The sequence below is a fragment of the Canis aureus genome, chromosome 5, assembly GCF_053574225.1.
Source record: "Canis aureus isolate CA01 chromosome 5, VMU_Caureus_v.1.0, whole genome shotgun sequence".
NCBI classification, from domain to species: Eukaryota; Metazoa; Chordata; class Mammalia; order Carnivora; family Canidae; genus Canis; species Canis aureus.
In genome coordinates, this window is record NC_135615.1 from 30,168,623 (window position 1) to 30,195,039 (window position 26,417).

The window sequence follows — 26,417 nt, forward strand, 5'->3', positions numbered from 1 at the left end:
TAAAGCAAATAAATCACAGAGATGAAAATTACAGCATGGGGAATATAGTCAACAATCTTGCTAAAGTGTCGTATGGGGACAAGTGGTGACTACACTCATGGTGAACATAGCATAGGGTATGGAATTGTTGAATGACTATGTTGTACACCTGAAAAATATAATATTCTCTGTCAACTATACTTCCACAAAAGAAAGGTTAAATGATGCTCCACACTGAGTGTTGAAGGTTGCAAACTGTGTAATATAACCCAGAAACATTCCATCAGAGATGGTCAATATTGAGATACTTACAGGGTAGGCTGCAAACACTTTGAAAAACCTCTCCATGGGACACCTGGGTGGCTCAGTGGTTGAGCATCTGCCTTTGGCTAAGGGCGTGATCCCAGATTCCCAGATTTGAGTTGTGCATCAGGTTCCTTGCACAGAGCCTGCTTCTCCTTCTGCCTGTGTCTGCCTCTCTCTGTCTCTCTCATGAATAAATAAATAAAATCTTTAAAAAAAAAAAAAACTCTCCATTCCTGGAGGGCATAGTCACAGGAGAGTTGCCCTATTTCAAGTCACAGAATAGTCTTAGGGGAGGTGTGCAAGTCATTCTTCTTAAGCAGTCTCTTTGGCAATCTTTGGATATAATGGGGCTGGTTTTGGGGGGTTTTTTGGGTTGTTTCTGGTCTCTGTACAAAAATAACATGAAAAAGTTGTTTTGTACAATTCCTTAATCTCCAGGAAAATTGAAAAATACCCATCAGAACATTGAAAACCCTGATCTGAATCTATGGGTTTTTTTCTCTTTACATCTGTAATGCCTGTAATATATACAAAATATACCAGCACTGAGGTCTCAGTAGCTTGTGTAGGTTGCATGGATTGGAGGGAGAGAGGAAAGAAGATTAGAAAGAGCAAGACATCTTAGAGCTGAAAGAAACCTCTTGAGAGAAAAGCCCACATGCCCCCGTACAGTCCACTTCTCCATAGCACAGTGCTTTTCTCTAACATTTCACCTTATAAATTGACATTCAGAACAAAAAGACCAATAGCATCCTTAACTGTCTTTACTGTCACAAACTGTACCCACCTGAGGGCCCTTCCTATGTCCATGTATGAGAAATCATGAACCAATAAGACAGAATTTTATGCACCAAGACAGAATATTGGGTTTATTTAGTAGTGTATTCACTGAAGTTGTAGAGAGACCTTGAAAGATACCATCAAATAATTAAAGCTAAGAAGAGGTCATCATCTAGCAAGTACATGAGACTGAGACTGGCTTGCATTAAAAACCATTCAGCTCCCTATGTGTAACTTTACTGACCCAAACTGTCCATTTGGCAACTAAGTTAACAAGGGGATTCTATTAATTTCCTTCTTCTGACCACTTGGATTTATGAAGTCTGGGTTTGTTCATCAAAGAGGTATGTTAGTTTTAAAGCATTCCTATAGAATTACCACACAGTTGACAGCTTAAGCCAACAGAAGTTTATTCCCTCACAGTTCTAGAGCCCAGAGCTCTAAAACCAAGCTGATAGCAGGACCATCCTACTTCCCAAGGCTCTCAAGGAGAATGCTTCCTTGCCTGTTCTGGCATCTGGTGGCTCAGGCGCTCCTTGGCTTTGGGTGGCATCCTTCCTGTCTGCCTCTGTCTTCCCACAGCCTTCTCATTTCCCTGCACCTCTTCTGTCTTCATTGTATATCTCTTTGGAAGATACTTGGCCATCAAGATAATCCAAGATGATCTCATTCCAAGATCCTTAATTAAGGATATGAGCTTATCTTTTCAGGAGCCACCATTCAACCCCATATGGCTGGTGATGTAGATGGAATAGCCCTGGAATGTGTGGCCCTTTGTTAAGCATTGTGGCATGCACAAAAGCTACTGAAGTTCCAAGCCCTGGATGCCTAATGCAGGCACTTCCTGGGTTTTTATTTTATAATTTTTGGAGGTAAAGTATAAGTACATGAAACTACACTCAAAAAAAAAAAAAAAAAAGTCCAAGTGAGTAAGATTCTAATTAAAAGTGTCAACAGGAAGAAAAATGGTGTCCTCAGAATTAGGGGAGGGTTTGCCAAAAACAAAAAAAAAAAACAAAAAAAAAAACCTATCAGAAAGGGGATTTTTTTTTTAGAGGAACAGAGCCTTTGCAGATAGAAGATGTGATTCCAGAAAAGGCACAGAAACAGAAGTAAGGAGGTCAAGGAAGGAACACTAAACAAATGGGTCCAGTTTTATTGGAAAGGTTATGGCTAAAGAATCCCAAAAACTGAGGCTGAGAGAAGTAGAGAAGCAGGTGCTAACATCATCATTTACCATCTGCCAGTGTTATAAAAATTGTGACATCTTAAAAGATGTCTCAGCCCTGGTTTGGGTTAAATGTAAAAATGAGGAGCTGGGAAATATGCAGACAAAGAAAGATAAGAGAATCTCCAATCTTAGAACTGAAATCCCTCTTAAGATGATATCTTATTAGTGATAGCACTGGCCCAACCCTTATATTTGAAGCCACTTACAAATGCTTTCACATGAATTACCTCATTTGAAGCTCACAAACGTACTGCGGGATAAGCAAGACAGGCATCATTATACCCATTTTCCAGATAAGTCATGGAGGCTCAGTGAGGAGGTAGCTTGGCTGAGCTGGTGTTCTGTAAGGTATATATGTGGAGTGAATAGCTGATGTACCTGTGAATGCTCTGGCCTTTGGGTTCTGTGGCATTTCCAGTTAGTCTTCCTCTGCCCTCATTCCTTTTCCTCATGGAGGTCTGGCTCTGCAGGGCAGACCTCTGGACCTTTCACATTCTAACTTAATCTCTCAAAACATCATTGACCTTTTCTCTCCCAATCCTTAACACTTGGTTCACCTTAGAGGGTGGAATGAAAATCAAACATGATGCTCATTTTCCTAGCCTGAGGCCCAGAGAACATTTATTTTTAGGATTGATTAAAATTCACCCGTGTAGTCACAGAAGACCCTGGATGTTAGCAAATTCAGTTCAATGAGAAAGACTAGGCAAGCTTGGTTTAAGAGGATGTAGAAGAGAAGGCCTGGGTTTGCATCCTGGCTCCCTAATTGTGTGAGCTGGAATAAATTATACAACCCTTAAGAGCCTTGCTTTCAGTCAAAAAAAAATGTGAATACAAATAATAATTCCAGGTCAGAGGGCTGTTGTGAGAATAAAATGATGAAATGGATGTGAGAGCAAGAAAATCCAATACAAATATTAGACACAATATTCACTATCCTCAGGATTTACATATAGCACTGTAGCTGGATATCTGGCTCCCTATTTATGACCCCCAAATCATCCTTTAGCCAAATTTCTAGGAACATGTGTACATGGCTATAAATGATGCAATATGTTCCATGTAGCAGAAACCCAAAATGATGCCAACATTGCATAGAGTGTAGATTAGAAAATGAATCTGTAGTTTTGGCATAAGGAGTAACATAACCTATACTTGGATTTATTGGAATTCATAAATCACAATGAAAGTGTACTTAATTAAAATTAAGGAACAGAAAAAAATTAAGGAACAGGAAGGTAGAAGACCTAAGGAAAGACAGACATATTGGACAGATATATTTGTCCTGATAATAAAAGTGTGACAACATTTGAGTTAGGATGAGAGAGAAACAGAACCAGTATGGATATGAATGTGAGATACATATTCACGTGTCCCTCTGGAGATACTCTGGCTACCCAACCAGACAGGAACAGTCAGTGATGCCCTGGTTTATGGGGATTATGGACCAAGCTAGCCCAGATGGAAGATGTCAACTCTAGGGACATCTGGTAATAGTGTCACTCCACCAGAACACAGCTGCATTCCATGCTCATTCTCTGTAGCTAATTTACTCTAGCAGAAGGTGGAGAGAGCAATGGAAGGGAACAGTGACTCTGAACTTCATTGCAACTCCTAATTGCTGGTGTTGAGCCAGTCCCTGGTAGGTGACGATTCATTCAGCGAACATGTATTGAATGCTCCATATGTGCTACCCTCCTGCCCAAGGTGTCACATACAGTGGACAGCAAACAATACACATTTCCACCCTCATGAAGGGTTTAATGAGAAGCAAAGCAAACAGTGATGGGAACCTCAGGCTAATATGAATACTGAAGACCACTCAAACTTTTGCTTAAGCAAAATCTCAGCCTCCTTGAGAAACTATAACCGAGAGCACAGACCCATCAGAAACCAAGTAACTTCTCTCTCATCACTATCTCTCTTTGGGTTTACATAGGCTCTGTCTCTGCTCTTGGCCTAGCCACTTCACTTTTCTAACTGGTCATCCGTTCCTCAAGGCCATGCTGGAGGACATCCATCAGCAGCCCTTATCAGAAACCTAACGGAGACAGAGAGACCAATTAGTGCTGCCTTCTCACAGCCCCAACATCCCCCAAAAGAAAACCTGAATGATCCAGCTGAATCTAGTCACCTGAGGCGGAGGAGACAGGGCTACTTGCGAGGCCCTTTGGGAGCAGGATCTTTGAGAAGAAAATGCTAAGCAAATTCTCCAAGAGGAGGTACAGAAAAGAGTAAACCGACAGCTGTTCCTATTTTCTCCAAAGTCACCTTCACTAATAAGGAAGACCATGGTAGCCATCACTGCCACATGTCCTAAGCTTGGGTTTCAGAAAATTCAGAAATCCAAGGGCAGAGGACATAAAGGAAAAGAAACCTGGATGTTATATAACAAACTAGGATTCATAAGCTACCATCAACTAAAAAAAAGTTTAAAGCAATTGATGTCAAGTGTAGTACTTGGATGATCTTTAAAACATGAATTTCACTGGTAAGAGTGAGAAGAAATTGGCATAATGGCAATTTGTGTAGGAAAAGAAAAAGACACCTGGACTTTTTAGTTCATAGTAAGCTCACTACTAACCGCTACAGTAACCGAGTGTTAGGACCTAGCAGGGAAACCCCTAGGTTGCAGCAGGAAGGAGCAAGGGAGTCAGGACAGAAGCTATCAGTGCCACCCACGGTCATTGGCACAATTCGATTATATCTCTGGAGGATACTGGTTCCAGTCTCAGCACCAAATTTTAAGGAGAAAACTGATGAATTCAAGCTATTTGGAGGGCAGGGGCCAGAATGCTAAAGCATCTGAACACCAGGCCATATGAGGAACAAAATTCTTGACCTCGGTGAAGGAAAGACAAGACAAAACTTGAAGTCACTTTCCAAATATTCAGAATATCATGTGTAATAATAGTGATCTAGTACAATCATAGGGAGGCATAATTTGTTTTTGTTTTTAATCTTATCAGTCACATTTACCTAAAAATGGAATGGGTAATCTACAAGGGTACTAGTTCTCTAAGTAAAGAGGAATTTATTGATATGGTTTCCAGCATCAGATGGATTCTGGTTCTAGAATTATTCTTAGTTAGGAGCAGTCTTCCTCCATCAGTCTTGGAATTAGGTGCAGTATAATTTATCCACAAAGAAACAGAAATACATGAAAAATCACATAAAATGAGTATATTTTTCAGGCCTTTCTTCCCTCTCCATAAAAGAAAGAAACTGAGGGGATCCCTGGGTGGTTCAGCAGTTTAGCACCTACCTTCGACCCAGGGCATGATCCTGGAGTCCCAGGATGAAATCCCACATCGAGCTCCTTGCACGGAGCCTGCTTCTCCCTCTCTCTTTCTCTCTCGCTCACTCTCGAATGAATGAATGAATGAATGAATGAATGAAAGAATAAATAAATAAATAAATAAATAAATAAATAAATAAATAAATAAATAAATAAGATGATAGATAGATAAAATCTTTAAAAAAGAAAAAGAAAGAAAGAAACTGGGATAAAGAGTCCCAAGCCCATGTCTTGCCTATTGTTAGTATATTGAGCTGCACTTGGTCAGTCAGAAAGAGGAATCAGAAAACTTGAACCATTCCCCTGAAAAGTCAGTGCTACCCACACCGCTATCTTGTACACAAGTAGACAGGTGTACATGTTGTGTAGTATTAAATACGACCCTATGTCAGACCATCCCCAACTACAAACCCAGATGGCATTTCATCACTAGCTATTTCTTTACATCCCAATATAGTTTCTTGAAGCCACCTTAAAACTGAAAGATGCTACACTGGAGAGAAAACACATTTCCTGTCCCACCACCCATGCAGCCATCCATCCATAGCTCCAGAGATGCACCAAGCATTTCACTGGGCATGGGGGATGCAAAAGTCTGTCAGAGTCCAGCCTGAGAAAGCTGACCTGAGCCAAGTAGAGCCAGGTCAAGTCCCAATCACGAGACACTAGTCAAGGAAGAACCACCAAGGAGAAGGCAGTGAGCCCATGGACAGAGCCATAGATTGAAGAACAGGGTTGAAAGGGAAGAAGAGGAGCAGCAAATTATGTGCCCATGATCATCTTAGGCTGTGATGGGACAAGTGAATGCCCCTCATGTGGCAATTCTATTTTAACAAAATATGTATTTATTAAAGTGAGATTTTGCTTTGCTTTTGTTTTTCAGAGACCTGAAGCTAGATAACATCCTGTTAGACAAAGATGGACATATCAAAATAGCAGACTTTGGAATGTGCAAGGAGAACATGTTAGGAGATGCCAAGACAAACACTTTCTGCGGAACCCCTGACTACATTGCCCCAGAGGTAGGGATGTGTTGCCCGAATGGTGTGCACGGGCCCTTGCCCAGCCCCACATGTCCCAAGCCAAGCATCACTGCTCTTTCCTCTCCTGAAAAAAAAAAATCCAAAGAATTTAAGTAGTTTGTTTCAGGATTTATATTTGTTTTTCTGAGTATTTCATAAATATGGCTGCACACAGGGCTATATTATTATTTGATGAGTGCTCAGCTGACTAGTTAGTCTAAGTCTTGAATGGCTCAGCATATCCTCCATAGCCCTGGCTCCTCCTTACCACAGCCTTAAGCTGTATTCACTCCACTCAGACCAGCCAGAGGAAACAACAGTGAAGATCCAGGTGGTCACTGAACAGGCTCATAAGTATCCACCTGAATAAGTCCAGTGATTTCACCTTGGGACCAGAAAAACCTAAACTCTGGTTTCTAAGCTCTCTTGTGTCATGTGACCAGATTGCTGAAGTCTGCTGACCCTCATCCCCTCTTCTGTAAAATGAGGAGGATATTTATGGTCAGTGACATTTTAAGAGTAAAATGGAAAAGCCAAAAAAAAAAATGGAAAAGCCTATAAAAGTTGTTTTGTTTTTTAAAAGATTTACTTATTCATTCATTTATTCATTCATGAGAGACACACAGAGAGAGGCAGAGACACAGGCAGAGGGAGAAGTAGGCTCACAAGGAGCCCAATGTGGGACTTGATCCCTGGACCTGGGATCAGGTCCTGAGCTGAAGGCAGACGCTGAACCACTGAGCCACCCAGGCATCCCGAAAGTGTTTTTTTTTTTTTAAAAAAAAAAGGGTGAGGAGCTCATATTCTAAGCCCTTAGAAGAATGGAAGTTGCTCAGAAGGCATCCAGCAGTAGTACTCTATCCATGTGCCCCCTGGTAATGGAGTCCTCCCCAGCTGTCAACCCCAGGGAGGTTGGACATCCCCTACCACTTGAGCCTTCTCATAGCAAAACACTCGTCTTTATTGCCTTTTTTATCTCAATCTCCCTGTGCTCCTGGATGATTGCTCTAAAGTCAAGCTATTTACTTTTTAAGTTTTTATTTTGAAATTATAGATTAACAAGAAGTTGCACAAATAGTACAGAAATGTCATATGTGTGTGTGTGTATATATGTGTGTATGTGTATATATATGTATGTGTGTATATGTATATGTATACACACACACACACACACACACACACACACACACCCCTTTTCTCTAGTTTCCCCCAATGGCTACATCTTCTCTAACTATGGTACAATACCAAAACCAGGGAATGGATATTGGTACAACGTATATATAGTTCTGTATCATTTTATCATATGTATAGATTAGTGTGATCTTATGCAATTTTATATTCAAGGAACAAGCATGGCGCTTGACACATTGCACTGCTAATAAAATATCTTTCAGAAGGATGAATGAATATCAATCAATGTGGAAAAAGGGGATGGTTGTTCGATAGTGATGGAATTCTGATTTCTTTGGTCAAAACTTAGCAAGTCTGTCATTGCTCGCATAATTGTGGCACCCTGAGTCTAAGAAATATGTTGGCTTTGTCCTGTGCTTATTTGGTATTTAATTTTGATTGAACTTCAACTTTCTTGTCTGCAAATTCCTTACACCAGAGCCTTTCCCTGGTTCTGATTCCTTCTGCATCTTCCAGAATATAGCGTCAGCAACCAACTTCTCTCTTTGCAACTTCAGTCTCTCTCATCTTCCAGCATGCTTGTCTTCACACTCTTCCGTTCTGGGCCCCCTTGTCTTCCTACTATAGATTTTCCATGAGACATAGTACTTAGGACTATGGTTCTAACTCCAAACTCAATATGGCCAGCCCAAACTTCTTGCTCCAGCTATCACAGGCCATTCAAATATAACAGGTCTCAAACTCACTTTCTCTGTTGAACCTGCTCCGCCCCACCCCACCCTTCTCCTTTATCCCTGTTTTGGTAAATTACACACCTATTCATCTACTCACCTGGCTAGAAAGCTAGGAATAATCTGAGTTTTATCTTTCTTACCTTTCCCAAATCCAAACGCCAAAATGTAGCCCTCAGGGAAGTCTATTCTTTCCCCTCCCCAGTCTTGTGACTGAATTAAGAATCTCCCTTGATTCCTTCTCAATCCTCAAAATGAATCCCTTTGATTTGACCTCCATTGATTCTCCAATTCCCTCACCAACTTCCCTGCTGCTACCCTACTCCAGGCCCTGAGCATCTCTTGCCTGGACGCCCTCTGCTCTCCAACACCATCCAACTTCAGGGCATTCTCTTTACATAGTTTTAAAGTTTTGTAAAAGATGCTCCCTCATCACTTAAAAGCATCCCCAGTCTACTCTTTATATGAATCACACATATTATTGCCAACCAGTATAGCCTATGTGTTATAAAACATGCATAGAGAAGAATATAATCAGGTTGAACTAAAAATGAAATATACATTTTTTTTAAGATTTTACTTTTTAAATAATCTCTACACCCAACATGGAGCTCAAGTTCAGAATCCTGAGATCAAGAGCCAGCCAGGCACTCCAAAATAAAATTATCTTAAGTAACTAAATTTTATTGTTTATGAATAGTACATTTGTGATTCATTAAAATACTGAGATCAAAAAACTTCTTAAAATTTTAATTTAATGTTTTAGCACCCTGAGATTCAAAAGTCTGATTAGTTTTTTAATTCTTAGTTTCATTGGCCATCATACCTGGAAAAGATAGCTCATGAAGGCATAGTTTCACTTAGACTTCACAGTATATATTTTGGGCAAGTTTCATCATTGACGGTAGTGGTTGCAATTCAAATAATTCCGTAATTCAAAACAATGTCTTTGATACATCTGACTTTTTTATTGTTTTAGCTTTCTTGTCTCAATGAATGGCACTGTTGGTGACAAAGAGCTGTACTAAGAGTCAGAGAGACCACTCTGCTACCATTTTCTTACATTCTATATCCTTGTATTCTTCAGCATGATCTTCAAGCCTCTCTCCAGACAAAGTTTTAAGGATTTGCCATTTTGCCAAAATGAATTTTGTTTAAAGAGAGCCCAGCAATCCACATAATTGGGCACACAACATAAACGACATGCCTCAGGATAATAAGTAATAGCAATGATGGTAACACACCTTACAATATGCTGAAAGCAAACATACAAATGCAACCACCCCCACACTCCCTCTGAGAGGGGCTTCCCATTTTCCTCTTTGGAGACCTCAGTTACTGTTTAAAATTCTAAATGAGGGCACCAGTGTCACTCATTTGGGGAAGGAAACAGGACAAAAGATGATGAGGCCATAAGAAGGCAGCAGAGGCTGTGAAGCAGAAAAAGGAGCCACTCCAGCCATTGTTTCTCTACCAGTTTCTTTAAAAAATATGGACAATGTGAGTATAGCCATGTTAGGTTGCGGTTTAATCTAGGAGACATTAAATATGAAAGGATCAGGTTTCAGAATATCACTTCAGCTCACTAAGAGATCTTAAATAAGACAGGTAACCACCCGAAGTCCAATCACTCCCTTTGTTATATAGGTATCACAGGACCTGCGCCTCAGGAGTTCTTATAAATAAAACAAATAATTATGGCAAACACCTAATGCACGTCAGCATATATCTGCAGACTTTCTGTTGTGGCTGTGTGAGTCTGCTTTGTGCTTCTTCCTCCCTACTTAAAACAAATTCTTTATTAACATCACCTAGTTTTATGGACACCTGGGTGGCTCAGTTGGTTAAGTATCTGCCTTCTGCTCAGATCATGATCTCAGGGTCCTAGGATGGAGTCTTGCATCAGGCTCCCTGCTTAGTGGGGAATCAGCTTCTCCCTCTACCCCTCCTCCCTGCTTGTGCCCTGGCACAATGCGCGCGCTCTCTCTCTCTCTCTCTCTCTCTCACTAGCTCTCTCTGAAATAAAATCTTTAAAAACAAAATCAAAAACAAAAAGAACATCACCTAGCTTTAGAAAACTTAATTTCCACCACAGCTGTGTCCTGTCTTCCAAATTTCATCTGTCCTTCCAGATCAAGTGGTTTATGAAGACCTGAAGCTCAGAGCAATTTCTGGTTGCTTTAGCTCCCCCTTCTGACATGTCCTGAGAATTGCATGTGAAGCAGCCCACCCCTACCCCCTCCCCCACCCTCACCCCCACTCCCAACCCTTTTAAGGCAAATGCATCTGAATGAAAATTGTGTGCATGCAAATGCACACAAACGTTTTCTTTATCTTTCTCCCTGCAGCTACTTTTAAACTTTCCCTTAAGGAATACTACATCTTCTCTAAACTTCAACTTTTGTATTTAAAAACTGAGTTACAGATGGTGGCTAGCATTTTTATGCTGGAAGTCAGCCGCAGATTGCAAACATCTGTCTGCAACTTAGTCTTTATTTTCACAAATGGGTACCAGTTGACCAAGATAGGTCTTTATCCTAGGACATATAGTCATTTCCATAGGATGCAGCAAGCGGTCTTGCCTACTTTTCACTGGGTTCTCACAGCAACCCAGTAATAAGCCAAATGTTATCACCACTTTTCACAAATGAGATGCAGGGGCGGGGCCGTGAAAGAATCTGCCCCAAACTACACCATGAGGGACTGAGCCAGAGAGAGAACCCACAACATTTTGCATGGTTGACACAGTTGCATTGTGGCTTATCAACTCTTGTGTTAGAGACACTCCTGCCATATCCCTGAGACTCATACCAGATGTATCTGATTCCCCAGGACAGGCCTGGAGTCAGGTAGCGGTCAGAGATGGAAGCTATGCACATCATTCTGCTGCATCGCAAGCCTCACCAGCACCAGGACATGGAATGTCTAGAATGTAGCATCATTTTCCTTTCCAAAAGCAACCAGTGCTTTTTGAATAGTACTTCTACTATTCATTCCATAGGTCCGTGTAAGAAAAAATTCCATTTCAAACAAGGAATTCTAACAGTAAAATGACCTTTGTGTATTTATGAGTATATGTTCACACAGGGAGGCCCACTGAGGTAGGCCTCAAATTGTGGGGCGGGAAGGATGGCCATCCCAAGAGTCTCACTTTTTAATCCTGTGCTTCAATACTATTATCACTTCTCCCTATTGGGTAATAAAGCAGCTCGTCCCCAACCCATCCTGGAAGTGGCAATTGTGAAAGACAATGATTTTCTCTTTTTTAAAAAAAAATATTTTTTTAAAGATTTATTTATTCATGAGAGACACAGAGAGAGAGGCAGAGACACAGGCAGAGGGAGAAGCAGGCTCCTTGCAGGGAGCCCAATATGGGACTTCATCCCAGGACCCCAGGTTCACGACCTGAGCCAAAGGCAGATGCTCAACCACTGAACCACCTGAGTGTCCCATAAAAAAAAAAAAAATTTATTTAAGTTCAATTTGCCAACATATAACACTCGGTGCTCATCCCACCTCCTTAGTGACCTCCTTAGTGCCCTTCACCCAGTCACCCCATCCCCCTACCCTCCTCCCCTTCTGTAACCCTTTGTTCCCCAGAGTCAGGAGTCTCATGGTTTGTCTCCCTCTCTAATTTTTCCCCAGTTTCCCTCCTTCTCTTATAGTCTCTTTCACTATTTCTTATATTCCACATATAAGTGAAACCATATGATGATTGTCCTCCAATTGACTTATTTCACTCAGCACAATAGCCTCCAGTTCCATCCACATCAAATCAAATGGTGGGTGTTCATCCTTTCTGCTGGCTGAGTAGTTGTTCTTTGGAGAAATGTGTGTTCATGTCTTCTAACCATTTCATGACTGGATTGTTTGTTTCTTGAGTGTTGAGTTCAATAAGTTCTTTATGGATCTTGGATGCTAGCCCTTTATCTGATATGTCATTTGTGAATATCTTCTCCCATTCTGTAGGTCGTCTTTTAGTTTTGTTGATTGTTTCCTTTGCTGTGCAGAAGCTTTCTATCTTAAGTCCCAATAGTTCATCTTTGTTTCCCTTGCCTTCATAGATGTGTCTTGCAAGAAGTTGTTGCAGCCGGGTTCAAAAAGGATGTTGCTTGTGTTGTCCTCTAGGATTTATGGATTCTTGTCTCACATTTAGATCTTTCAACCATTTTGAGTTTATCTTTGTGTCTGGTGTAAGAGAACAATCCAGTTTCATTCTTCTGTATGTGGATGTCCAATTTTTCCAACACCATTTATTGAAGAGACTGTCCTTTTTCCAATGGATAGTCTTTCCTGCTTTGTCAAAGATGAGTTGACTGTAGACTTGAGGATCCACTTCTGGGTTCTCTACTCCATTCCATTGATCTATGTGTCTGTTGTTGTGCCATTATCACACTATCTTGATGATCACAGCTTTGTAATACAGTTTGAAATCAGGCATTGTGATGCCCCTGGCATTGGTTTTCTTTTTCAATATTCCTCTGGCTGTTTGGGGTCTTTTCTGATTCCCTACAAATCTTAATCTCCTCTTCTTCATTTAACAAATTGTTATTGTATTCCTACGGTGTACTGGTTTTAATTGAGGCAAAATATACATACTATAAAATATACCATTTTACCATTCTTAAGAATATTATTCAGTTAGTATTAAATACATTCACATTATTGTACAGCCAGTCTCTAGAATTTTTTATCTGGCACAATTCAAACTCTATATCCATTAAACAACTCCCCATTTCCCCAAACCCCAGCAACCATCACTCTCCTTCCTGTCCCTATAAATAAGACTCTTCTAGGGACCTCATATAAGTGGAATCATTACAGTATTTGTCTTTTTAAGTCTGCCTTATTTCACTTAGCACAATGTCCTCAAGGTTTATCTAGGTTGTATCATGTGTCAGGATTTCATTCTGTTTTAAGGCTGAATAATATTTCACTGTATGTATAGACCACACTGTTTATCCATTCATCTGCTGATGGACACTTGCACAGTTTTAGAGAAGGTCACAGCTCGGTTTGTTAGGATGACAAGCATCAAGCACAGTCACGTGTATGCTCTCTACCTTCTAACATTAAACAAGGAAGCAGCTGAAAGGCCAGAATACAGTCTTTCCTACCAGGAGAGTGGATTGGTGAAAGGGTAGAAATCTTTTTGTTAGGTGGGATCCCAGACTTTAAACCCATGTCCCTAAAGGACAGATCAGATCAGTTCTACTCAAAGCACTGCTGTCAAGCTGGACACTACTCTCAGAGGATTTCTGAATCTGAAGTCTGTTATCCTAGTCTGTTATACAGGGGGGCCACTGAGCTAGGCATACTCCCTAAATTTTTTTTCTAAGAGAGAGAACTTAAGCTGCGAAGGAGGGGGTAGGTGCAGGGCAGAGGGAGAGAAAGAATCCCAAACAGGTTCAGTGTGGAGCCTAACACGGGGCTCAATCTGCCAACCCTGAGATCATGACCCGAGCCAAAACCATGAGTCAGACATTTAACCGTCTGAGCCACCCAGGTGCCCCACTATATCTTGACTTTTTAACAGAAACCATAGATGGAACTCCTTAGTCATACAACTGTGTCTGGACAGGTTTTAAGGAATGGATTTGATCAGATGACTTATCTGGATGTGTGATTACCTACTGAAAGTTTATGCAAAGTCTCAGGTCAGCAGAAGTCAGTAAAACATGTGGGTTTGGTTTAGCTACTCACAGGAGAGCAGATACCAGTTTGCTTAGGTCTAAGTCTACCACCCAAGTCCTCACATCCCAGGTGGGAAAATGAAGGCCAATTGCACAAGTCACTTGTTGCACATAAGGCCAGAGGAAAAGTATAAATTAAAATCAAAAAATGTTTGCTCAGTTTGGCACTGCCCACTCATTTCTATCCAATCATTAGCTTCTCAAAAGATGCAGTTTTCACTGTGATGGGTGTTAAAACCACATAGTGTCATTGCCATCAACTATTTACTGAGTGGTGTTGAAAAGTTCAAGCAGGGTTTTCACTCATCCACCTCATGTTTATTAATTACACCTCTACCTCTTGGTCACAGATCTTGCTGGGTCAGAAATATAACCATTCTGTTGACTGGTGGTCATTTGGAGTTCTCCTCTATGAGATGCTAATTGGTCAGTCACCCTTCCATGGGCAAGATGAAGAAGAGCTTTTCCACTCCATCCGCATGGACAATCCCTTTTACCCTCGATGGCTTGAGAAGGAGGCAAAGGACCTTTTAGTGAAGGTAAGAAATGAAGTCAAGGAGACTCCATAGGATTAGTATTACATATTCTGATTGGTACTCCCAGACAGATCTAAGCTCTGATTTATATATGGTAAACAATAGTCCTTTCAAACTGGGTTTAAATGGGATGTTAACCATCTGCATCGAGTTACCAACAGGATGGACGTTAGATACCAAAATGAGAAGATGAACATTCATGGGCATAATTTACACAAGAAAGGCCCAAAAACTAGTTCCATGACTCTTTTAAGATTTTATTTGTTTATTAATTCATGAAAGACACAGAGAGGCAGAGACCCAGGCAGAGGGAGAAGCAGGCTTCCTGCAGGGAGCCTGATGGGGGACTTGATCCCAGGTCCCCGGGGTCACCACCTGAACCAAAGGCAGACGCTCAACCACTGAACCACCCAGGCATTCCGAGTTCCATGACTCTCGAATGCCCTCACTCTCAGATATAACTGGCCCATTTGCAAGCACAATTTGTGGCTTCACACTCAACCTTTGGTTTCCCATTGTCCCCATTAAACCCACTTGGTCCAGTTAATCTTCCCCTTCCCACCTGGACAGAACGTGCAACATTCCTGTTCACTCTTCGGTGAAAGACAAATCTTTCATCATTCCTAAGCCATAAAAATCTCAGTTTAGAAATTAAAACTGTTCAACCCCAGACAGAAGTCATCACATCAACCTAATCCCTAAAGCAAAGACTTCTAATGCCTCTCCTCCATCATGTTCAGGGCTGGCAGCCAATCACCTTTGGAGAAGGAAATGTGGTCATATTGTGGTCAGCTGTGTCCTCCAACTGTTCTCTTCCTAATTCTTGAGTTTCTATTTCAGGTCATACCCAGTTAAAAGTAGGGAGAGAACGGAGGGATAAGGAGAAATAATTGTTCTTTTGTCTGGGTGGCTTCATACTCTGAACCTGGTGGGTTGTTAAGGCCACCACTATTGTGGAGCATTCTAGTGGGTCTTTTCAAAGTACTATTTGGTGGGGACATTTTTGGTGGCAGCCCTTGATACACAGGCTGTTCAGTCTATTCCCTGGCCCAGCTACTGTACCAAACTCCACTTTCATGATGCTCCATCTCACTACTCGCTGCCTGCTGAGTGAACCTCTTAGGCAGTATTTAAAATGATGCAGACCAGCTCCCCTGCCACATCACTTTCCTCTGTTCACTGGAAAAAAAATGGATGCATTTTTCACCCTATATCTCAGAATTCAGACTGTCATCACCTCTGCAGCAGTCCCCAGAAATCACCACCATAGGAGTCAGATCCCTATCCATGATAGCCCAGAATCAATGCAGAACTGGTAATGCCACAGATGGGCACTGGGAGCTCCTCGGATAAACTAATGTAGGGACATAAGAAGCACCTGAGAGCCGTCATTAAAGATTTAGATTTTAGGGGCACCTGGGTGGCTCAGTCAGTGAAGTGTCTCTTGATTTCAGCTCATGTCATGATCTCAGAGTTGTGAGATTGAGCCCCGCATTAGGCTCCGTGCTCAGCAGAGTCGGCTACGGATTCTCTCGCTCTCCCTCTGCTACTCCCCGCCAATTTCTCTCCCTAAATAATAATCTTTAAAAATTTTTTGATTTTAGGCAGTCTTAGTTTACGTTTTTGTAGGATGCAAAACAGTGTATCAGTACAAAAAAAAAAAAAACATAAATCACAGTACTACAAATCCTATTACATATAACAACCACCTGCACCCAATGAGCTGTCCTGACAGCTACTTAGATCAAGGAAAGATGTACCAGTGTGATCAAGAAGCTAACAACTCTAAAAGAAGTGGGCCAAGAATACAGGTGTTTTGAATTTTGACATCTCCTATCTCAGCTTGCTTTAAAAAATCATTTAGGTAAATAATTTTCAGCCTTGGTGTCTTTATAATGAGAAATGGGAATAAGACTTTTCAACATCAGAACATACCAGTGGATTTTAAATCTAAACTTAAAAAGATTACCAGGTTCATTTTTTTTTTCCACTAGTCTACTTGTTTCTTATGAACTATTTGGACTTAAATGTAAAGGGCATCCGCTTCTCCCGCTCTCATACAACTGACAACTTGTCCAGAGTCTTTGAAATGTTGAGGCAACTCTAAAGTTCCCCCTCAGGAATCAAGATGTTGAATCTAAAGTGCTGACAAAGCCCTCCCAGGACACCTAGCCCAAGGCTGATGGCATTTAAAATCTGACTCAGTTCAATTCAGCTTTCCATTTCTATTATCCAAACAAGCCATAAACCTAGAAAACTCTCAGAACGACCAATTAAATACACTTTTAATGACTGAACAACACACATATTAAATGAAAGCTGATTTCAAAATTAGCCAGTTAAAAATATGACTACAGTAAAAACAAAGCAGGAACGGGAACAATTTTGCTTTACATAAAGGCAAGTTCAAACATTATTAGAGTTGCTGCTGTTATTTTACACATTGCCCTCCGAAGGACTTAAGGTGGTTAGTTGGCTCCAGCTGCTGTAATGAAATATCACAAACTGAGGTACTCAGACTCTAACAAATTTATTTACTAACAGTTCTGGAGGCTAGAAGTCCAAAAGCAAGGTCCAGCAGGGTCAGTTTCTGGTGAAGGCTTTCTTCCCAGCTTGCAGGCAGGCACCTTCTTGCCATGTCCTCACACGGAAGAGCTCTCTGCTGTTTCTGTTTAGAAGAGCTAATTCTATTGGACCAGCTTCCCGCCCATATGACTTCATTTAACCTTAATTACTCCCTCATTCCAGGCACACTCACTTCGGGGGTTAGGGCTTCAATATATGAATTTTGAGGGGACACACTTCAATCTGTGGTGTGAGGGTACACTGGGAAGGCCTGAGCCCACAAAACCCACTGGAAGAAGGAAATAAGGAAAGAGTGTAGGGGCTGCCTGTAGGCGATCCACCTTCATCTCTTGGTGTTCCATAAAGCTCAATAGCTGTGCTTCCCAAACCCAGTTCCTCCTTGGGTTCTGGAAGAGCTCCCAGTGAGGAAGGAGGGTGAAGGAGTAATGGGGCCAGGTGGAGTTAATCAAAAGTAAATGCTGGGAGTGATAGTTTTAAAGGACAGAAGGACTGGTGGGGGTGGGGGGAAGAAAGAAGGCATCCAGTTGGAGGAGGAAAGATGACAAGTCACATGTATGGAATATTACTCAGCAGTAAAAAGGAATGAACTATTATTGATGCACAAAACCACTTGTATGGCATTATGCTGAGTGAAAAAACCCAGTCTCAAAAGGCCGCATACTGTGTGAGTCCACTTGTGTAACATTCTTGAAAGGACATTGTGGGGACAGAAATCGGATTAGTGGCAGTGGGGGTTAGGGAGTATGACTGTAAAGGGGTATCCCTAGGGACAGCTTTGTGCTGACAGGACAGTTCTGTATCGTGTGTGTCATGGTAGTTACCCCAATCTGCACAGGACATAAAATGACAGAGAACCAGACACAGATATTGTATCAATGCCAATCTCCTGGTTTTGGTGTCACACTGTCATCACATATGACGTAAGCATTAGTGGAAACTCGGTGAAGGGTACTCAGGACACCTGTACTAGCTCTTAACATCCTGTGAATCTATCTGTACAGACTGAGTGTGCCCACCTCAAATTTCTATATTGAAACCCTGACCCCCAAAAGTGACGATTATAGGAGGTGAGGCCTTTGGGACCTAATTAGGCATAGATGAAATAATGAGGGTGGGACCATATGGACTAGTACAGTTATACAAAAAGGAAGAGAAAGATTTTGCTCCCTCCAAGTGCACTTACCAAGGAAAGGCCATGTGAGGACATAGCAAGAAGGTGGCCACCTGCAAGATAAGAAGAGAGTCCTCACCAGAAACTGCCCAGGCTGGCACCTCAATCTTGGACTTCTAGTGTCTAGAACTATAATAAATGTTTACTATTTAAGCCACCACTCAGTCGATGGCATTTTGTTTTAGCAGCCCAAGCAGACCGACACTATAATTACTTCAAAATAAAAAAGTGTAAAAACAAAATAAAATCTAAGGCTAAAGCTAACAAATACCAAAACCAAAATCAGGTGCAGCTTCAATAGCAGGAAAAAGATTTGCTGTCACAGTGGAAAATAAATCTTGTAGAACAGAGCAGAAACCAAGACAACTGGAGATAAAGAATGCTGGAGGGAAGGGCTGGTTGGTGAACATGGTTTTAAATCCCTGTTGAGGAGATGGGGCTTATTCGTTCCCATGTGAGTTAGTAAAAATTCCCTGTCCTTTGCTGCATGAGAAAGAAAGTCCTCTCCTGTGTTCCAGCAGTTGGGCTGATAAAAATTAGTTTCCATCATGCCATTTGCTGACAATAAGACTGGCTTCTAGTTTCATCTCTGCTCCCCATTTGCTCTATAACTTTGATCCAACAGTTCCCCACATCCTTCAGATCCGTTTTCTGCAAAGATCAAAGGTAGTAACATTTCTGAGAAACTTCCTCTAGAGGATTATATATAATGTTGTAAAACCCAGAAGAAATGGGTCCTCTGAAAAAGTGGCATCTGTTACAGCAGCAGCAGCAATGTCAGCCTCTATCCCTTTTAGCCCTTATAGGGCATAGATGCATGTGGTGTCCTGAACAGCTACACAGTGGAGGAGGCTGTGCTCTGTCAAGAATTACAAAAGGGACACTGCTGTTCAGTTGACTCTTGCCAATGAAACACCCCTCATTCATTCATCCAGTATGTTCTGCTTGTTTATTTGGAAACTGCTGGAAAATGAATGATCTCAAACAGAACCACCTTTCCTTTCTGTAGAAAGATGTATCTGAGAAGGGAATGAAGAGGGGAGAGCACTCCTGGGATGGGCACTACATGCTGGTGGCCATCCTCAGCAGCCCAGCACTGACGTTCTAGCCCAGACAGTCGGATAAGTTTAAACAAACTCCAGCTGCATCCTGGCCATTCATGTACAAGGTGTGCTGTTTCCTATAAATGTAAACCATTCTCTGACAGTGTTAGTGAACAAAAGCAAGTCTCTATTCATGAACATTGAGTCCCCCCCGTGCAGCATCCAAGGCACAGAGCCAATGGCCTCCTGTGAGTTCACCAGTCATCTTCAGGACCTGGGAGGAGGAGGAGTGATTTGCCATAGGCCAGAGAAGACAGTGATTTACTCTTGTGCAAAACTAGAAAGAAATTTGAGTTCTGAAGCTGGAGATCATGTTATAGTCTCATTACATGTCTTATCTTTTTAAATATATATTTAACTTCACAGGTACATAGACCAGGCTCAGAAAGCTTTGTCATGATGCTCTAGGTACAAATGCCACACATGGTACTGGGAAAATCTAATGGGAGACAGCATGGTGTACATGTGGCCTGGGGCAGTTACTTCTAATTTAATTCACTGAAGCCTTTAATTATAACAACACAAGCTACGTTTTGGTCTGTGCTCAAGGCACATCTTCCCTCTCATCTTATTTCATCAAAATATCCTTAAGAAGTAGAGGTCAATAGGATATTATGGTTGTTTCAAGGGAAGAGATACAGGGCAAATCACTTATTCCCTCTGCTTCTAAGAAATCAATCTGCTGGTTTAAAAAAAAAAAGATTTTATTCATTTAAGATAGAGATACAGAGAGAGAGAGAATGAGCAGAGGGGAGAAGCAGACTCCCCACTGAGCAGGGGAGCCCAATGCAGGGCTTGATCCCAGGACCCTAGGATCATGACCTGAGATGAAGGAGGCAGATGCTTAATCATCTGGGGCCACCCAAGTGCCCCTCAATCTGCTTTCCATCTGTTGACTTACACTGGTGTTTGAGTCTGCAGGAAAAATATTTACTGTGTGACCTTGGTGCCTTTTCTATATGCTGTTCTATTGCTAAAAACAAGAGGCTAACAGAAGCTGAGACTGAAGACATGGTCTGCAAGTAATAAAGTAGAAGGATAGCTTGCTCACTTACTCAACAAACATTTATTGAGCATCTACTTTTTGCATGGCTGTGCAAGGTTCTGTAAGAAAGAGAAACATAAATGGTGTCTGCCCTCAGAGCTTATACTCTGGTAAAACAAAAATACTCTTTAAAAATATATATATAGTGATATTTTCTCTAATGAAGGAAATATGTTCAAATGTTCTGTGGAGCTTAGAGGAGAGACTAATTCAACACCAGAGCAAGAAGGGGCTGCTTATAATTTATTTTTTTTTAAAGTCTGAAACTTAAATTAAATGTTTTAATTACATATTTCAAGCTGCCGAATCCTCATGTGTAAAACTACCTTCCATATCAAGGAACATTTTTCAATGATGTGTCACAAAGCCCCTGGGGAGATGAAAATTTCCTCCAGCCTAGAGAACTGAGACAGACGTGGTCACAACCAAGGATCCGGCAGTGATAAATCTTGTAAGATTTTTTTTTTAATTTATTTTTTTTTAGACTCTACCCCTGACTAGGGCTGGATCTGTGGTCTTGTGCAAGTTACATAGCTACTCTGAGCCTCAGTTTCCTCAGCTGACAATGGGACACTGATATCTGCTTTTAGAATCTGTTTTTAAAATCAGGATGATATAGCTGAGACATCTTTTTTTTTTTTTTTTTTTATTGGTGTTCAATTTACTAACATACAGAATAACACCCAGTGCCCGTCACCCATTCACTCCCACCCCCCGCCCTCCTCCCCTTCTACCACCCCTAGTTCGTTTCCCAGAGGGAGACAGAACGTAGCTGAGACATCTAGCAGCATCCCTGACTCTCAAAGAACATTGCTTGGAATGAGTCAGAGAATCAACCATATGACCGTGAGCTTGACTTGAAGGGTAGGGAGAGCTCACCAGAGTTAATGTAATCAAAGAAAGCTTCACAAAGAAGAGGGAGTATAATGTCACCATGACTGGTGGGCTGGGATTTAAAGATGAAGAGGAGAGAAAAAATAAAAAAAATAAAGATGAGGAGAAGGAAATAGGAGCAGAATATGGGGAGAAGTACCTCCTTGCAAGATGGAAATGTCACTAGTGAAGGACAATGGTAGGAAAGACAGGTGGCACATCCAGTGAGTAGACATGTCTGCACAAAATAGAGGGGTACAGTGGGAATGGAAGGATGTGTGTCAACAGAGAGCCTGGGATGCCCTAGGCGTTCCTAGGTCACTAGGCGGTCAGAGGACTAGGGCTCACCAGGGCATAGAGATGACCTTGCTTCACCCTGCATTTTACAGGTGAGGAACTCGAGACTCAGAAAACTTGCCCACAGCCTCGTGGGTAGTAAGTCTCTTGGGTGACAGCCTCATGTTAGTGGTTTTCTAACAGAGCTGAACCTTAAGTTCCATTGAGAGACCTCAGCAGCCAGCATAGGGTAAGGGGGGAAGGAAGTTAGGGTGACTAGCCATGTGGCTCTACTAGGTGGTTGCATGAGTGTTACACTTGGACTTTTAAAAAGATTATCATAATTACAAAAAAGGAAAAAAACACTTCACTTTGCACGAAGTGAACATGCAACATCCAAGCATGTTGGTTTTTGTTATTTTAGTTTTGGGATTGCGGGATAAGGGTGGTTTTGGTAGAGCCTCTGAAGATTTTCAGGTAGGAAGGCAAGACAAGTAAAGTAGTGTTTGAAAACATATAGACTGGCTGTTCTTAAAAGAAGTAAAAGCAAGAGATCCCTATAAATTAGTTGTTCATGGAGGTGAGTTCCTGCCAGAAGCTCATGGAAAATCACTTCATTTCACTCTGGTTTCTGTTTCAGGGACCCATGGTGTCCTTAAGACACCCTGTAGCCAGCGGTTACATTCTAAACAAACATCTAGCAGGGGTATGAAAAAAGGGGTAACCACTGCAGGCACTCAGGACCTGTGGCTTGCCTCTTGGCTCAAGAGGCTTGGTCTCTCCCATTCAGTACTGCCCTTGACCTGCTGTGTTTCAGTTCGAAGAGTTTCCAGATTTCTTTCCTATCCTGGCCAATGTTCAATTTCACCTCATGAGGAAAGTAACAGGAGAGGGGACAGTGTGGGGAAAAAAACAAGTCAAAAAATATTAAAGATGATTTGAATTAAACATTACTTTACCAGCAGGTTTGCAGATGTCTTGTTCCAAGGGGGCTATTGGCAACTAGTTTATATTATCCCTGAAGTGAGCTTCTCCTCATAGCAAGACGGTTATCCTTAGAAGGCAGCTTTGTAAGAAATCAGACTTGATCAATGGGAAGTCAACCAATTGATCACTTATTCTATGTTGTTGCACTTTACACCCCAGGAATCAGTGTGTGTGTGTGTGTGTGTGTGTGTTTATTTATCATCCCACCCACAGAACAGCCCCACAGGAAGGACACTTGACTCACTTTACACATGAGGACACTGAGTCGAAAAGTTTGGTATCCTACCAGAGGTCCTATAAATTGGTCTAGATCCCCTTGAAAGACAGCATTTCTAGGGCAAAGAGCAAGGAAGCAAAAGCCCAGATTCCAGAATATTTAGAAGGCTCAATTGAGGGAGAATGTTGTCACCGGTGTGACTTGAAGCAACAGGTGACACTGGTAAGTAGGAAAATAAAGTTAGAAAAGCATGTGTCAAATCGCTGAGCCTTTACCTTCATGGAGTCAAATTCCTGGGGATCCAAGCTCAGGTACTAAGAGATGCAACCTTGTCTGAGGCTTCCCTTTAGAAATAACTGCTCCTTTCTGCTGTTGCTCAGCTGTTCGTGAGGGAACCTGAAAAGAGGCTGGGAGTGAGGGGAGACATCCGCCAGCATCCTTTGTTTCGGGAGATCAACTGGGAAGAGCTTGAAAGAAAGGAGATTGACCCACCATTCCGGCCTAAAGTGGTAAGGACCCACCCAGGACCGTTGGCTCCCCACCATTCCCGCCTTGCTCCACTCACCCCCAAGGCTGCCTGCCTGCTTCCCCTCACCCCTGTGTGGGCCCCAGCTTCCCTCCTGGATTCAGTTCTTGGAGGAAGGTGCTTCCTTAACCATAATTCAGGTTGTTTGGCTGGTGGGGGGTTGGGGAGCAAGGGGATGTTACTCTTGTTTGCAGTATCTAACCTCTGCAACGAAAATGTACCTGCATGAAAAGGAGCTGTTGGGCGTACGTGCCTCAGACTTAACACGCACGTGCCAGGTGACTCTCAGATGAGATAAGGAGTTTGTCTGATGTTTGTAATTCATTCACATACCTGTATCTCCTAATGGTGATTGTTACATGTTCTTTGGTTTAAGAAGTAAATTGGAGCTTAAGAAAAGACAGGTCTCTAAACTCCCATGTGTACGCTCACTAGCAAAAGTCACTAACCTCACTGAGAAAAAGTGACTTGACCACTTGCAGAACAAGCCGCCATAAAGTGAAGACAAAAATAAAACACAGTTAAGATGAGAAAGTTCTGCAGATGGATGTTGATAACAATGCATGCGCTTAATGCCACCGAACTGTACTCCTAAAAATGGTTCAAATGGTCACTTTTATGTTAGGTATATTTTAGTACAATTTTTACATGAAGTTATTTTTTAAAAGAGTAAACCAAAGGGGTGTGTTTGCCATCTTTACCCATTCCTGGTGATTCCTGGGAAAAAAAGAAGTAATGACCCAGATAGATATAAACCATCTCGACTATCTCTTTGCATAGAGATGACATCTCTATGTCTGTTCCATGGGTGAGATGTTCCATGGGTGGGATGACATGCTCCACTCTAGAAAAGAGCTACTCCCATTCATCAGGATAGCGGTTGACCAGAGGAGGCAACTGTGTTCTCAGGGTTAGCAAAGTTAGTCTCAACATTTGACCCAAGCTCTGGGGATGCTCTAAGGGTTCTACAGGCTGGCCTATAGCACTCTTGTTATTTTTAATAGCGTCATACCTAAACTATGAGTTAATAATTTGTGATAAAATGAATTTTTACCTTGTTTTAGCTCATCAGAACAATATAATTCATGTCTCAACTTCCATGGTACATTACAATCAACTTGATATTATCCACCTAAAAATCAGACTTTTGATCTACACTTTCCCTAGAGGACAATTCTCGATTCTACCAGTAGGAAGGAATTTCCCTCATGTGTTGTCTAAACAGCTATTTGTAGGCAGAGACCACAGGCTATTGGTCTCACCAGCCAGGAGCCCTCTTGAGGATAGGAAGAGCCTGACTCTTAGTTACTCATATATACACAAAGGTGACTTTTGATAATCTAAAAAAATTGAACCATACACCATACAAAGCAGTATTTATAAATAGGTGTTCGTTTTTACATTCTTTCTTTTTCTTTTCTCATGAGCACCAATGGACCAGGTGGCTTAAGGGGAGCTAGTCCCAATCTGTCTATAGAAGAAGTCCAAAATGGTTAATAATGAAATTAATATGGGTAGAGGACTAAAAATAGTGAAGGATATTGATATAAGAACAGGAGTATATAATCTGCAAAAGTCCTGACTTCTGCTCCGACCCTCTTCCCCTTCCCCAAACTGTCCCCTGAACACCAAAAGGCTACAGGTCAAATCTGGGCTCACCACTGTTTCAAAGGTTGTCAATCCTGTTTCATGTAAACTATTGACCAGAAGCATGAGATACTATTTGATGTATATAATGAAATTCCTTGACATGAATTTAATTGTACCATTGCTAAGGGCACAGCTCAGGATCTTAGAAATGTTCCATAAATCCTATGACCATCTATAAATATTATTTCAGTTTACCTGGAATGCCCACATGGTCATACACAGATTGAACCCAGATAACAAAAATGAAGATAAATAATTCAGTGCCTGATTTTCTTCCCTTTTTCCCTCCACCCTTCCCTTAAACTCGGATGAAGAAATCACCGTATGACTGCAGCAATTTCGACAAAGAATTCTTAAATGAGAAACCCCGGCTGTCATTTGCTGACAGAGCCCTGATCAACAGCATGGACCAGAACATGTTCAGAAACTTTTCCTTCATTAACCCAGGGATGGAGAAGTTGATATCCTGAAGCACATCCCCTGACACACAAGGGAATTTGTCTTGTGTCTGTGAACTGGTTCCAGTGACGCTCCTTGGATTCCTTTTCACCTTGGGAAAGAAAAGAAACACTCAATAATACAGGCTGAGACCTTTTAGCTCCTCACTGACTTTGCATCTACAGCAGAAGCCAACTCCTCCACTAATAACTACACCCTTAGGTGCTTCTCTGTCCTCTCCTGTGGCCACTCTTGAAGCGAGGTCATTACTAACCATAGTTACTTACTGGCACAATGGTTCTCTGCAATGTGAAAAGACCTGAAAAGTTAATACTGCCCGAAATCATGGCTCTTCACATGGGCATCAACAGCTGATGAGTGGCCGAAGGCAGAGTGAGCACAGACGTCTCAAGACTGAAACAGCGCCTCACCCTCTGCAGGAGTGGACTTCATTCAGCCACAGACAAGTAACCACTAACCTGTTTTGTTCTGTTTGCATCTGTGGAAGCGTAAATGGTGGTGGGGGAAGCCCTGAATAGGTTTTTATGGGAATTCTTCACAATAAACATAGCTTGTAACTCGAGATTTACAGATCCATTCATTCTGATTAGGCATGAGATTCTCGGGAAAGAGGAAAATGGAAAGTAAAGAAGAGCTCATGTCACTGAGATGGAGGGTTTAATAAAACACCTACTCTGGCTATCTTGTCAACATAGACAGTAGAGTCCAACAAAGATAGAATCACTTACTCCTGCCAATAGAACCACCCCATCCACCCATTCTCAGTTGATTTCAGTATCAGTGTAAGTCACTCATTACCATACTCTTCACACTGTAA

The 26,417-nt window shown here is 41.6% G+C and overlaps 1 protein-coding gene across 4 annotated transcripts in view; it reads left to right on the top strand.

The window, feature by feature from the left end:
• Nucleotides 1-26,162, top strand: part of PRKCQ (protein kinase C theta) — a 174,201-nt gene extending 148,039 nt beyond the window's left edge. For 3 of the 4 annotated variants that reach the window (XM_077897291.1, XM_077897292.1, XM_077897294.1), the window contains exons 15-18: nucleotides 6,478-6,616; nucleotides 14,522-14,710; nucleotides 23,346-23,474; nucleotides 25,456-26,162. In XM_077897291.1, the coding sequence (XP_077753417.1) occupies nucleotides 6,478-6,616; nucleotides 14,522-14,710; nucleotides 23,346-23,474; nucleotides 25,456-25,611 (613 nt within the window). In that variant the 3' untranslated portion in view covers nucleotides 25,612-26,162. Of the gene's footprint in view, nucleotides 1-6,477; nucleotides 6,617-14,521; nucleotides 14,711-20,951; nucleotides 21,064-23,345; nucleotides 23,475-25,455 lie in introns of those variants that run through there. The other variant, XM_077897295.1, reaches the window with a different exon arrangement.
• The last annotated feature ends 255 nt before the right edge of the window (nucleotides 26,163-26,417 follow it).